The following is a 14,369-nucleotide window of genomic DNA, read 5'->3' on the forward strand; positions in this document are numbered from 1 at the left end:
TGTGAATTCAGAGACAATAATGATGTTACTGGAGTTTTTGATTTTTTTGTGTTTTATAATTGTATTTGTAGAGAAGACAAGCCGTATTAGCTAGACAAAGGAGAAGGTGTAGTGGGACAGGTTTAGGAGGACTGTATATGAATACCTGAGTAAATCCTAGGAACCACAGTGGAGCCATTCTATTTTTGTTGTTGTTGTTTGTTTGTCTTGTTTGCTTTGCTTTGTTTTACTTTATTAATCATTTTATTTATTTACATTTCAAATGCCCCCCTAACCTATCTCCCCTCCACAAACTCCCACCCCATTCCCCTCCCATTTGCCTCTAAGAGGGTGCACTCCCACCTACCTACCTACTCCTTCCTCACCCCTCTAGCATCTCCCTTGACTGGGGCAACAAGCTTTCACAGGAACAAGAGACCCCCCCCCCAATTGATGCCAGATAAGGCAGTCCTCTGCTACATATGTAACAGGAGCCACAGACGCACTCATATATAATACCCTTTGTTTGTTGGCTTAGTTACTGGGAGTTCTGAGCCATCTGGTTAGTTGGTATGGTTGTTCTTTCTATGGGATTGCAATTCCCTTCAGCTACTTCAGTCCTTGCCCTAATTCTTCCATTGGGGATCCAGGGCTCAGTCCTATGGTTGACTGTGAGTATCTGCATCTGTCTTAGGAAAATGCTGGCAGAGCCTCTCACAGGACAGCTATACCAGGCTCCTGTCTGCAAGTACTTTTGTATCAGCAACAATGTTGGGGTTTGGTGTCAATGGATGGGATGGATCACAACATGTGGCAATCTTTGGATGGCCTTTCCTTCAGTCTCTCCTTTTTTTTTTCTTTCTTCTTACATTTTCTTTAGATAGTAACAAATCTGGGTTGAAGATTTTGAGATAGGTGGGTAGCCCAACCCCTCAACTGGGGACCATGCCTGTCTACTGGAGGTGGTCTCTTCAGGTTCTATTTCCCCACTGTTGGGTATTTCATCTAATGTGATCCCCATTTTTTTCTGGGAGACTCTCACTTCCCTAGCATCTGGGACTTTCTAGTGGTTCCCCACCCACCTGTTACCAACACACACCCCCCCACTGCTACATATTTCTACTCATTCTTTTGGCCCTCTACTTCACTCTTGTCTCATCCTATACCTGACCCTGCTCCCCATTTTCCATCTCCCTCCGCTCTGCCACCTAGGTCCCTCCCTTCCTGTATTTATTTTGTTGCCATTCTAAGTGGGATTGAAGCATCCACACTTTGGCCTTCCTTCTTGTTAAGCTCCATATGGTCTGTGAGTTCTATTGTGCATTGTCTGAGCTTTTGAGATAATATTCATTTATTAGTGAATACCATGTTTGTCTTTTTGTCTCTGGGTTACCTCACTCAGGATGATATTTTCTAGTTCTATCCGTTTGCCTACAAGATTCATGAAGTCCTCATTTTTAATAGAAGAGTAGTATTCCATTGTGTAAATATGCTGTATTTTCCATATCAGTTCTTTCACTGGGGGACATCTGAGTTGTTTTCAGCTTCTCGCTATTACAATTAGGGCTGCTATGAATATAGTAGAGTTTGAGTCCTTGTCTCCACATTGGAGAATCTTTTGGGTATACGTCCAGTAGTGCTATAACTGGGTCTTCAGGTAGAACTTTTTCCAATTTCCTGAGGAACTGCCAAATTAATTTCCAAAGTGGTTGCACCAGTTTGCAATCCCACCATCTACAAAAGAGTATTCATCTTTCTCCACATCCTTGCCAGCATCTGCCCTCACCTGAGTTTTTGATCTTAGCCACTCTGATTGATGTAAGGCAGAATCTCAGGGTTGTTGATTTGCAGTTCCCCGATGACTAATGATGTTGAACATTTCTTTAGGTGCTTCTAGGCCATTCAAGATTCCTCAGTAAAGAATACTTTGTTTAGCTCTGTACACCATTTTTTTAAAGGGTTATTTGGTTTTCTGGAGTCCACCTTCTAGAGTTCTTTGTATATTTTGGTTATTAACCCTATATCTGATGTAGGGTTAGGGCAAGTTCTTTCCCCCAACTGCAGGTGGCTGATTTGTTCTATTGAGAGTGTCCTATCCCTTACAGAAGCTTTTTGGTTTCATGAGGGCCCATTTGTCATTTGTTGATCTTAGAGCCTGAGCTATTGGTGTTCTGTTCAGGAATTTTTTGCAGATTTCTGTTGTATTTTGCTTTTTTTTGTCTAGTAGTACAGACTTATGTCAAAGTGCATACATGTTAAGTCTAATTGATAACTCATTAACTTCATAAACTGCTACATTGAACCAAATCATGTTATAAACTTGACTAAGTATAGGCATGTGTCATGTTCTAAAACTGAGGGAAGTAAAGCATTTTGCAATGTCAGTTAAATCTGCAGTGATTATTTTTTTTAAAGATGAATTGGCTTATAAAGAGTTACCATTATTTACCAGTCACAGACATATTGGCTGATCTATCATTACACACAGTAGCTATAATATGGGCATTCAGAGAAATATGATACTTCTGTTTATTCCTCAACATCTGAAGTATGAGTATACTGTGTGTGTGCAAAAATACCCCTGTGCATATAAGGTACTCATGTCATAGTTGTGATCACAAACCCCCTTCCCACCACTAGGCAGGACATTGTTCTTCTGATTTTCCATCTTGAAAATGCTAAGATAATGACAAATGGTAACCTAGAGTATTTTGACATGATCGTTATTTATACAGTTTGGTTTGGAGATTGAAGGGTTTCTAGCTAGTTTACTATGAAATATTAGAGCTCTTTCAGGTTTTGTTGATGAAAGAGAATAAGAATACTTGATTTGCTTTAAAACTGTCCAATGCATGGTTATCTTGCCAGTGCTGATGAGGCCTGAAGGATGCTGAGCAATGCTTTTGCTTGCTTTTTTAGGACCAGTGGTTTTGGCGAGTGAGAAACAACAGGGTGATGGATGGATACCCAATGCAAATTACTTACTTCTGGCGGGGCCTTCCTCCCAGTATTGATGCAGTTTATGAAAACAGTGACGGAAATTTTGTCTTCTTTAAAGGTAAGCATGTTTTCTTAGGCTAGTTCTGTTGTATATTTGTCAGTTTGTTCAATATCCTAAAAAGTACAGGAAAGTCAATAAATAAGAGTTATTAAAATGCATAATAAATTTAATCAAATATTCTGAATCTTAAGTAGGAACATATGTAAAGTATAAGTATAAATAAATATAATGTTTAATTGTATAATTTATACTTTCTTATGTGTAAATCAAAATTTGGTGACATCCTCCTCTATAGAAATTTTAGACTGAGATTGGATACAACACAAAAGAAAAGCAAGAGGCAGAGCAGGACCAGTACATGCTTTGCACTTCAGCTACTTGGGATGCTAAGTAGAAGCAGGAGATGACTAGAATCTACTAGGTTGAGACTTCTATAGCCTGAGAATCATAGCAAGACCTTTGTAAGCCATGGAAGGAAGGAAGGAAGGAAGGAAGGAAGGAAGGAAGGAAGGAAGGAAGGAAGGAAGGAAGGNAAGGAAGGAAGGAAGGAAGGAAGGAAGGAAGGAATAGAGTGAGGGAAGGAGGAAGTATGGGAGTTAGGGAAAGAAGGAATAAGGAAGATAAAGAAAACAGTGGAAAGAATGCAATAAATAAGCCTTTCTCATCAGTTTGTTGGTTAGTTTGTATATTATTTGAAGCTGTTTACTCCTGTGTGTGGTGAAAACTGTCTGATAACTCAAAGCACTGAATCTTTGAAGACTTATTGTGTTTATCACTTTCTGTAAATAACTTCTAACTAACTAAGAAATCAATATAGGTTTGAGAGACATTATAATTAGGAAATTTATCCAATGATCAGCATTATAATATTGACCTAATTATTAATTATTTATTATAAATGTGTTTTCTTACAAGTGTTTCCAAGTACCTAGCATGCAAAGGAGATTGCCTTGCAAAGTGAAATGTTCCTCTATCCTTAAAATTTGAAAATAGATCATGTTATGTGGAGTTAAGAGGCACAGAGATAAGGCAGATTGTGGTTGAGAATTGAGGGAAATGTGAGGATTCATCTGAACTGAACTTGAGACCTAAAACATGAAAGAATATTATTGGTGTGTGATCCATGGGTTTTTGAAGTCTAAAAGTAAACTAAACAGAGGATACAGTTTGAAAGAAAGTGTGAATCTTGAGAAGAAAAAAGAGTAAGTATTCTAAGGATTAAATTAGACTTTCTTGTAAGGATGCATGTCCTGAAAACAACTTAATGGCAATATGTTTGTTTTTCATACATAAAATGTGTGTGTGCTTCAGGGTTTTTTCTTTTGTGGATTAATTCTTGTTGAAAATAGAAACAGGAACATGTCAACTCTAGAGCCATAAAGTTTCTGTGATTATGTTGTTTTTTATAACCTGCCATTAACCACAGGAACTGGGTAACATGCCTTGGCTCAGTTTACTTATCTGGGATTCTAATCCATAGTATTCTGATCTCTGGGTAACTTGGGCTACTAAATTATTAGAACATATGAAGTACTTGACACTTCACTGAATGCCATCTATTGAGGCTAGCTGTATGATTATTGTTGGTATTATTACCTTCCTGCTATTCTATAGTAGGTATAACCGGAGTATACATGTATTATACCACCGTGAACTAAGTAGGAATACCACTGTTACCAGACAAATTCTGATTCCTAGTTAGGCTAAGTCTTGTTGATAAAATAAGTTAGAAAGAGACTAAGAAGGAAGCTTAAACATATTTTATTAGACGGTTAGAGACAAGAAGTGAAGGGCAAGAAGCAGCCATGAGTCAGGGAAATGGCCATAGGGTAGAATGTTTGGGGTAGTTTTAGACAAAAGAGTAAGAAAGCCCAGAGTATTTGTGAAAGCATATCCAAAAGATAGTAGAAGTTTTGTAATTGGAATGGTATACATTTCTAAGTAACTCGGAAAATTTAGCAAAGCAGACAAGCATGGTTCTGTCTGAAATGTCTTCAGGAACTGTGTCAGGAAGCATTCCTACAATGCACTCCCTGATTCCTCTCCATCCAGGTTCATCCTTTTCCAAACCTAAGGGGTAGCAAAGTTGAGATTGTTCATTCAGTGTTGTCATAGCTGGGGCTAAAAGCCACAATGGCTTTGAAGGCCACCCTAACAGTACCTGAAGAGTGACTATTGTGTGCCTGGTACCCAGAAAGAAATTGTTTCCTCTTGCACTTTTCTTGGGCATTGTCTGCCAAACAAGTAATTATTCTCAAGATCAATCTATAAATTGTGATGAATGTAATAAAATCATTTGGAAAGGTACTGCTAAGATAGTCTTAGGCTGTTGGACGAGTGTGCTCTATCTAACCAGCCTAAGGGGAAACAACAGGTCATACAGTACAGTGTGAGAGCCCTTCCCTACCTCCAGCTATTTCACAATGCATTCTTTCATTTTCACAGGGATGGGTTCTTCCCTTTGCTTCCAATGTGTAAATTCAGCAAACCCTTAGAATGTTCTTCCAACTATATTTAAATATACCTTTTGGATAACTTTGCACTTGCAAAGAATTTTTAATTACTTAAAAACCCTAAAACTTTCTAATGTAAATTTCACCAAGTTGGATTTTGTTTGTATTTTCTTATCACCCCTGTGGTTTTGCTTGAGGAAACAGTGCCAGTTGAATAGTCACTATGCAATAGAATTTTCATAAAATAATTCCTTTAGTTGTTAATTAAATGTCCGTAGAAATTCAAGGAAGGATGGCAGTCACAAAGGCTTGCAGTACCTTCTGCTTCCAGCCACATATGCATGCCAAGAAGTTAGCCAATAATAACCTGGTGAGAATGGGTAGGAGGGCTAATACCCAAAAATATTCACAGTCCTAGTCCTGTCAAACAAATATTCAAGGTAAGACCTGAACTACTCAAATCATTACTGTGAAACCTATCCAAAACAAAATTCATGAATAGTTACAGGTACAAAAATATGAAACAAAATATAGTATGAAATTTATGAATTTAAGACACAATTCATATAATGTTTATCATATTCTTGAAGACTATATCTAGTGTAAAGGGCAAGAATTCCAAATAAAAAGCATCCACACAGGGAAAAACAAAGAAAAAAACCCTCTTCTCACAGATTAGTTTGTGCCCATGTAGGAATAAGATGCTGTCAACCAAAAGGTTTCTCAAAACAATGAGTGAATATAGTATGATTGCATGGTTGCAGAAATAGCAATTGTTTTTATAGGTCTAGAAGAATTAGGAGGGGATTGAAATTACTTAATATTTGTAAACTAATACCCTAACCTGTATTAACTTTTATGGTACTTGAGAAAAGGCAGGAAAATCCTCTGTAAAAGGAAGGGACTTAGGCAAACACTCAGTACCCTGAAAACCAATCCCAACAGTGTGATATGAAGAGAGCTGGACAAATGCTCTTCATATAATAAGTTTCACAGCAAGAAGGAGCAGCAAACCAAATGAGAAGGAAGTCTAGTGACCTGCTTTCCGGAGGGCAATGTTTTCTTTATTAGACTGAACTGTAAATATGCCTCGTTAACTAGGTTAAAGAACTCCTCCACTATGATCCAAGAGGCTCTAGTATGCAAATACCTTTGCAAATACATTTAACAACAAAGGCAGGCAATGCTTGGTTTGAAAAAAAAAGATATCTCTAGGAATTGTTTTCTACTACTAAGTTAGCAAACATAAAGAAATTTAAAAGCAACATCATTTAAAAGATTAAATATTTCCTGAATCAGCTTCAAAACAATATGTACCTCTTACACGTTACAAAACTTCACTCAACTAAAGAAATATTAAGTATATTTGGTTCGTGAGTGAAGCACTCTCTACTATTGCAATGTGAAATTGAATCATATTTAACTATAGAGTGCTTGGTGCTTCTCTCAAACATTTTGTAGGCTTCATTGTGGTATGAATGATTAAGCTAACTTTAAAATCTGTACACAAAAGAGTCAATATACAAAAATAGTCCCTGATATTATCATGTCAATTTGAGTCTTCTTTTAAAAATAATGTTGAGCACAGTAAGTCATTCACAGGAAGAGAGAAAATTAGATAACGGAGAAGCTAGTTCAGAAATAGAATCAAATACATATCTAGAAGTTTTCTGGGGGGGATTTATTTTACATATGGAAAATTTTCAGTAGGGGGAAATGAAGGACCATCCACCAAAGGCTACCTATCTATGCACAGAACAGAGAAACTCACATGTACCTTAAACCATATTGTAAAATAAATTCACCCTGGCCATATGTTCCTTCTGAATGCAGTTGAGTCGTATGTATAGTCTAGAGAAATATTGGAGGCATCTGTGATTTGGTTTAGGAATTAGAAGTATAAAAATCATAAACCACATAGAATTTCATTTTCTACTTAAACATACATAAAAGTGGAAGAGAGAACAAGATTTAGTGGTGTGTCCCCAAAATACACAAAGAATTCTGAAAACTTAATTGTATAAAGCTCAATAAAAATGAGTACAATATAAATAAAAGTTCCACTAGGGTTAATGTGTGGATGAGAGATGAAAGTTGGGGGAAGTGGGAAGGAATACATAGAAGCCTGTGGAGATCTTCAAGGACAAAACTGTCCATTATTTTAGTCACTGGATATTTTGACATGAACAGTAATATGCACATATCAAATATGAAAACGTTACACATTGTATTTAAATACATGTTATTTACTATGCTATTTTATTTATGCCAAACATAGCTCTCATGTAAATGAGGAAACCTATCAATTTATGCATCCCACAAATTCAAATACTCTTGGTCATAGGTATTAGAATTAATTCATTTATTCCTCCAGGACATGTTAAATGTAAAACCCACATTGCTCTTTATAATTCTGTCCTGGGTGAGAGATAGAATGATAATAAAGTGGGCCCCTAACAGCACAGCTTCCACTTCCTAGCAACTTCCTGTGTTGACTTACGTTTTCCTATTAGAACATTTAGTAGAATGAGGAAGTAAGTCTTAATGGAGAGATAACCATTGACTGAAGCTTTATTAAAAACAATGTATAATCTTAATTTAATGATATATCCTACTCTCTTGAAATAATTTTTAATGCATTCTCTAATGATAATCTGTACAGGTAATGAATATGAGTATTAGCAAAACACTTTTGCATAATCTCACCATGTTATATTTTGTTATTGCTGTTCTATCTTTACTGATTTCCCAAGTATGAGTTTTGCTTATTGCTAATGTTTTGCTATTAAGTTATATGTTCCTAAAAGGAGCCCTTGAGATTTTTGTGACATGAAGAAAGGCAAGAGTTGACAAACATATTAATGATTATTTTAAAATCCACTAAATGTTTAGATGTACCGTTCTTTCCAAAAAAGAGAAGGGGAGGAGGAGGAGGAGGAGGAGGAGGAGGAGGATGTCATCATTCTAGAGGCTGAAGAGATGAGTTCTTGGAGCTTAGTTTCTAGTGCCCAAGTCAGATAGCTCACAATCACCTAACCTCTTAGACAGTAACTCCTGTGGTATTAATATTCATAGAACCACACATATTCATACACTTAACCAATTAAAAAAGAAGTCATTACATAATGTCTCCTTCTAACTTTCTGAGATGCTCTGCAGTGCAACTGTGTACATATGAGTGTGAACTGGGCATGAGTATAGTTGTAACACACATCATTCAAAGCATGTATTTGCTGTATATAAAATGATTGGATTACATTCATACTTATAATGTCTAGATCAACTTTCTCCCCTTATTCCTCTGCCTCTACATTTTGCAGCTAAGTTCTCCTTTATTGGAGTTCATAAAGTGACTACTTTAGTATGAAAGAACAAGAAATCCAATAAGCCATCAAGTTTGCAGTCCATTTGCCTGCCAGCATGAAAAGCAGGAAAATCTACTTCACACATGATTGTGGAGAACTGCCTCACATTCCTCTGGGACCGCTGATATCATAAAATCATATTTGGGAACATAATGATGGCAGATGTTTACATTAAATTACAAGTCATGTTGAGTGCATGCTTATGAGATAATAATTTCAAAAATAATCTGTGTAGAAAATAGAACTGGTAAAATTTCCCTCATAAAGAATCTAAACTTTAAAATGAGGAACAAGCCACTGTCGAATCAAGCATTTTTAAATTTGTCTCAAATCCCTATTTTCCTATCACTTAGTAACTTTCAGCAGTATTTTTTAGCATGCTTGACAGTTTTATTTCAAGAGAAAAAAAATCACTTACAGAATGGCAACTAAAGTATGTATCTGAAGACAGAAAGAGACTCATAAATTCGAGAAGAAAAATATTAAATACCTAATAAGAAGCAAATAAGAAGAATCAGTATCTTCTAAAATAATAGTTCAGAGCAAACAATAGCCAAAAGTTGCTTATTTCATAACAGTTTCTGCTCCTTGCATTTTACTTCATTTCAAATGAACCAGCAGTTACTTATGCTGCACACAAATCATTGCTTCTGGGGGTTTTAGAAGGTCTAGCAAATTTAAGATCAAAGTAACTTGTTTCTTTGACAGGGCAATGGTTAAAAGAAATCTACTATGAGTACCTGAGAGAAATCACCAATTATTTGTCTGTGAGTGATAATGAAAAATAAGGGTTACAATTGATTTTCAGGATTCTAACTGCATGCAAAGAATCAATACAGGGCATGTGAATCATATTATTTAAATTATAAATATTAGTTGAATTCTTGCCTTTTAAAATTTTGTCAAAAAATTTCATTTATATGGAAGACTATAATAAAAATACTTAGCAACAACTATCTGACTTTAACCTAAGATACTAACTTACACGAATTAATTAATGTATATGTTAATTAGTTATACTAATTAATAAAAATTGATAATGCATGCCATACAAATGTTTTAATTCTCTTTGTTTTAATGGTTTTACTAAGGAGCATTTAATTGCACAATAAAATTTAATACTTGATAGCAACAACTTTCCATTAATATGTATTTAACCTATTCAAGATCTATAATTTTAATTTTTTTATTTTCATTTATAATTCAATCTGACATTTTCTAGCATCTATATTTTTTCAATATCTAAAAATTTCCATTTCAAAAACTTTCATAACATCCTTTTATTTAAACTTCCTAGGAGCTACAGACACTGGGTTAGGCAGTCATAAAGTTTGTCAGAAAGGCTATTAAACTTCTCAAAGGAAGATGCTTATTTTTCTGATAGGAATTGTTCTTCTGAAGGGAGATCTGAGCTTCACACTACAGTGACTACAATATCCGCATAGAATTCAAACTTATTTGATAATACTGTAGACTCTACAAACAAATCCTTCCAAGATGTTTAGTGACTTTATAAATTTAGATGTTTATTTATGAACTGCTGACATATAGATAAAATAAATGTAACTATATCATAAACAATAAAAATAAAGCTATGCTGATTTAATGTTGATAGTTATATCTATAAATACATAGAGTAAGTGGTAGGCAAATTCAACAACCATATGTGATGGTTTGTATATGGTTGGCACTATTAGGAGGTGTAGCCTTGTTGAGGTGTTTCACTGTGGGTATGGGCTATAACACCCTTATCCTAGCTTCCTGGATGACAGTTTTCTGCTAGCTGCCTTCAGATGAAGATGTAGAACTCTCAGCTCCTCCTGCATCATGCCTGTCTGGACACTGCCATGCTCTGCACAGATGATAATGGGCTGAACCTCCAAACCTGTAAGCCAGTCCCAATTAAATGTTGTCATTATAAGAGTTGCCTTGGTCTTGTTGTCTGTAAAACATCATGGGTGTACTAAACTCCTAACTCTATATGCATTTAAAATTTGATTATTTCTATAACTCTGACTGAGGAGTGTCAGTTTACATTAAAGTTAGAAAGTCCTCCACATACTGACCTACAAATGATCTCAGAGCTTGTGTTTGATAGACATGTTGCCCTCCACTACTACTTAACTTCAAAACTGTTAAATATTCTATTCACGACCCCACAACATCCTAAACACACACACACACACACACACACACACACACACACACACACACAAAGTCTTTTTAACAATATTTTAACCGTTTAAGGGTTTCTCAGCGAATATATAGACATCGAATAGAAATTCAGCCAATAAATAATATATGCTGAATTTTGCACAAATGTGCAATATTTTATATATTTTTATTTATTTTAACTAATTCATTAGTTAATCAAATAATTTACCTTGCATCCTGACAGCATTTTCCCTCCTTCCTTTCCCCATGTACTCCTACCCCCTTCCTGTTCAGAAAAGGGGAGGATTCCCAGGGATATCAGCCTGCCTAGGCATATCAAGTTGCAGTAAGACTAGTCACATCTTCTATGCCCACAAGACTAGGCAGCCCAGTTAGGGGAAAAAGATCCAAAGGCAGGCAGCAGAGTCAAAGACAGCCCCTACTTCTGCTGTTAGGAGTCCTTCTTGAAGACCAAGTTGCACAACTGTTACTTATCTACAAAGACACTACTAAGTCAGTTTTATGAATGTTCTCTGGATGGCAGTTTAGTCTTTGTGTTCCCTAATTGATTCTGTATCTTTTTTTTGTGGTGTTTTTGAGCCCTCTGGCTCTTGCGATCCTTCCTCTCTCTCTTCCATGGGACTACCCAAGCTCCACCTAATGTTTGGCTGCGGGTCTGTGTTTCTGTTTTCCTTGGTGCTGGGTGAAACTTCTATATAAAATTTAATATTTTTCTTTAAAGATGTGTAAAGAATTGTGTCATGGTTTTTGAGGGGGATGGTGTTGAATTTGTTTTAAAAATAGAATCTCACCAAGTAACCTTAGCTGTCTTAGAACTCACTGGGTAGAAAAAACTGATCACAAACTCACAGAAATCTTTCTCTGTCTCCTGGGTGCTGCAATTAAGGCACAAGTTTGCCTTTGAGGTTTTGAGTTATGAAAATCAGACACTCTCCAGTTTGTGTTTTTATCTCTTCTGTCCTTAGCTTTTCTTTCTTTTCTATCTTTCTTTCTTTCTTTCTTTCTTTCTTTCTTTCTTTCTTTCTTTCTTTCTTTCTTTCTTTTTTTTTTTTTTTTTTTTTTTTTTTAGTTTTTTGAGACAGGGTTTCTCTGTCTAACCCTGGCTTCCTGGAACTCAGTTTGTAGACCAGGCTGGCCTCGAACTCAGAAATCCGCCTGCCTCTGCCTCCCAAGTGCTTGGATTAAAGGCGTAGCTTTTCTTCTTGATACCTATGATCAGTTTTGTTTGTTTAAATTTTATCTTTGAAAATGTGTTTTAAGAAAAATAAAATTATATTACTCCCTATCCCTTTAGTCTCCCGACTTCTCCCAGCTTCCTTCCCTTTAACATATTCCTCACGACTTTCAAGTTGATAATTGTCATTGCATGCATATATGTAGTCTGGAAGCTTCACCAGAGTGAGAAGTGTGTGTGTTGCCTTCCTCAGCAAACCTGCATCCCCTACTTCAGTGACCATCATAGGCTATAAACAAACAGAACATGACTGGATAAGATTGAATATTCCCAAGAAATTCCCTGTGGCTTCTAATCTCTAATGACTTTTCTCCTATTATTTCTGGTTATCCCTTTTATTTATCCTCTCTGCTTTATTTGGACTTATTGATACTGTATCTGCTTTCTCCAATACAGTGTCAATAAGATCAATTTTTCCACTTCTACCTGAACATGTCAATATCATTTGCGATACAGCAAAAGCCTTTACTCTGCATGACAGATCAATAGTATCTATGAGAACCAGGCATGTTCATGATAACCAATGCAAAAGCTACCTATTATATAAAAAATAAAGTGATCTGAATATATGTCACTCAAACAGATCATATCACCCCAGTTTTGTTATGTGAAATTCCTAACTCACTAAGATACAGAAGGAATTAAGTGGCTGTCCTTAATAAACACACAGGAATGTGAGCACTGACACTTATTAAATTGATATTCCCTTGAATTTTGGACCACAATACCCAGAGGCAATGTCATGGTTTCCTATAATGTTTTTGATCTATAACATACCATCCTACAAACCAACAGCAAAAACTGCTAAGGTTTTTGTTTTGTTTTGCTTTATTATTTTCAAGGACATTTAAGTACATTTAAAATTTTATTGTTTAGTGTTTATTCCTAACAGAAAAAAAAATAGTAGTCATGGTCTCCTGTATAAAGTCTTGTTCACTGAAAACAGAATACTGATTATTCCTTTATATACATAAAAAATATTGAAACAATAGTAAAGCATTTACTTCATATAGCTTTTAAGAAACACTATTGTGAGCTATCCCCCAGCCTTCAAACTTCACAGGTGTGATGGCCTGAATTTTAATTCTCAGAATCCATGCAGATCCTGATACTATACACAGAGACCTGTACTCCAAATGCTTCCAGAATGATATGGTAGAAGAGATCAGAAAAATCATGGAAGCCTTCAGGCCAGATAGCAGAGCACACACAGAGGGAAACAAGAGACTTTCTCTCAAATGAGGCTAAGGTGGGGAACAACACCTGAGGTTATTTCATGATCTGGCCTCAAGAGCCATTGCATCCTGCAATCAGGTCCTGATTGGTCCTGCAATCAGGCACATTTGAGCAAACATTCCCAAATGCATGCACAAGGGTGATATGTACATACAAACATACACATCATCTCTGTGGACTGAATAGATGAAAAAAGTTAATAGAATAGTTGATTTCAATTGAAAACATCAACATTTTGTTTTCTTGTAAGTTATTGTCTCTTGAGACAGGCAAGCAACATATAAATCGAAAGCTTCCGTGAACACTTCATTCTCTGTGTGTTTGCCCACTGTGAACATGGGTAAAGTGTGAAGAAATAATCGTTAAAATAATAAAATTAAAATCTTCTAATGTACATATTGTAAAATATAGAATGCCCCTGCTGGAGAGCCAGAGTTGAGCTGACCCGAGGAAAGGCTGACTCTCAGTTGCAGACATGGAGGAATTGCAACCACAGGTTCTTTCCCTGAGACATGAGATGAAAGGGAAGGATGAAGTCTGAGCATAGGTTAGGAGAATGGGACCTTTACAAGTTCTCTTCTGTAGTTTGAAGACTTCCTCTTTTAATAGTGGAAGACATAGGGGCCCAAAGTAGACTGTGTGCTGGGACAAAGGGATTTTTGGATTGTCCTTTTTCTTAATTTGTCAAAATTGTGATCTGGACATTAGATTAGGCACTTACTTTTAATTTTGCTGATTTAAAATTATCCTGGAATACATATTGTGTGAGTTCTTTTGTGATTGTGTTACTTCACTCAAGATGATGCCCTCCAGGTCCATCCATTTGGCTAGGAAATTCATAAATTCATTCTTTTTAATAGCTGAGTAGTACTCCATTGTGTAAATGTACCATAATTTCTGTATCCATTCCTCTGTTGAGGGACATC

The 14,369-nt window shown here is 36.0% G+C and overlaps 1 protein-coding gene across 2 annotated transcripts in view; it reads left to right on the forward strand.

The window, feature by feature from the left end:
• The window catches only part of Mmp16 (matrix metallopeptidase 16), a 251,243-nt gene that overhangs the window by 214,863 nt on the left and 22,011 nt on the right, over positions 1-14,369 (forward strand). For both annotated transcript variants that reach the window (XM_029476386.1, XM_021160140.2), the window contains one exon: positions 2,899-3,037. In XM_029476386.1, coding sequence (XP_029332246.1) covers positions 2,899-3,037 — 139 coding nt within the window. The remainder of the gene's footprint in view (positions 1-2,898; positions 3,038-14,369) is intronic.

This window comes from Mus caroli, chromosome 4 (assembly GCF_900094665.2).
Source record: "Mus caroli chromosome 4, CAROLI_EIJ_v1.1, whole genome shotgun sequence".
Classification (NCBI taxonomy): domain Eukaryota; kingdom Metazoa; phylum Chordata; class Mammalia; order Rodentia; family Muridae; genus Mus; species Mus caroli.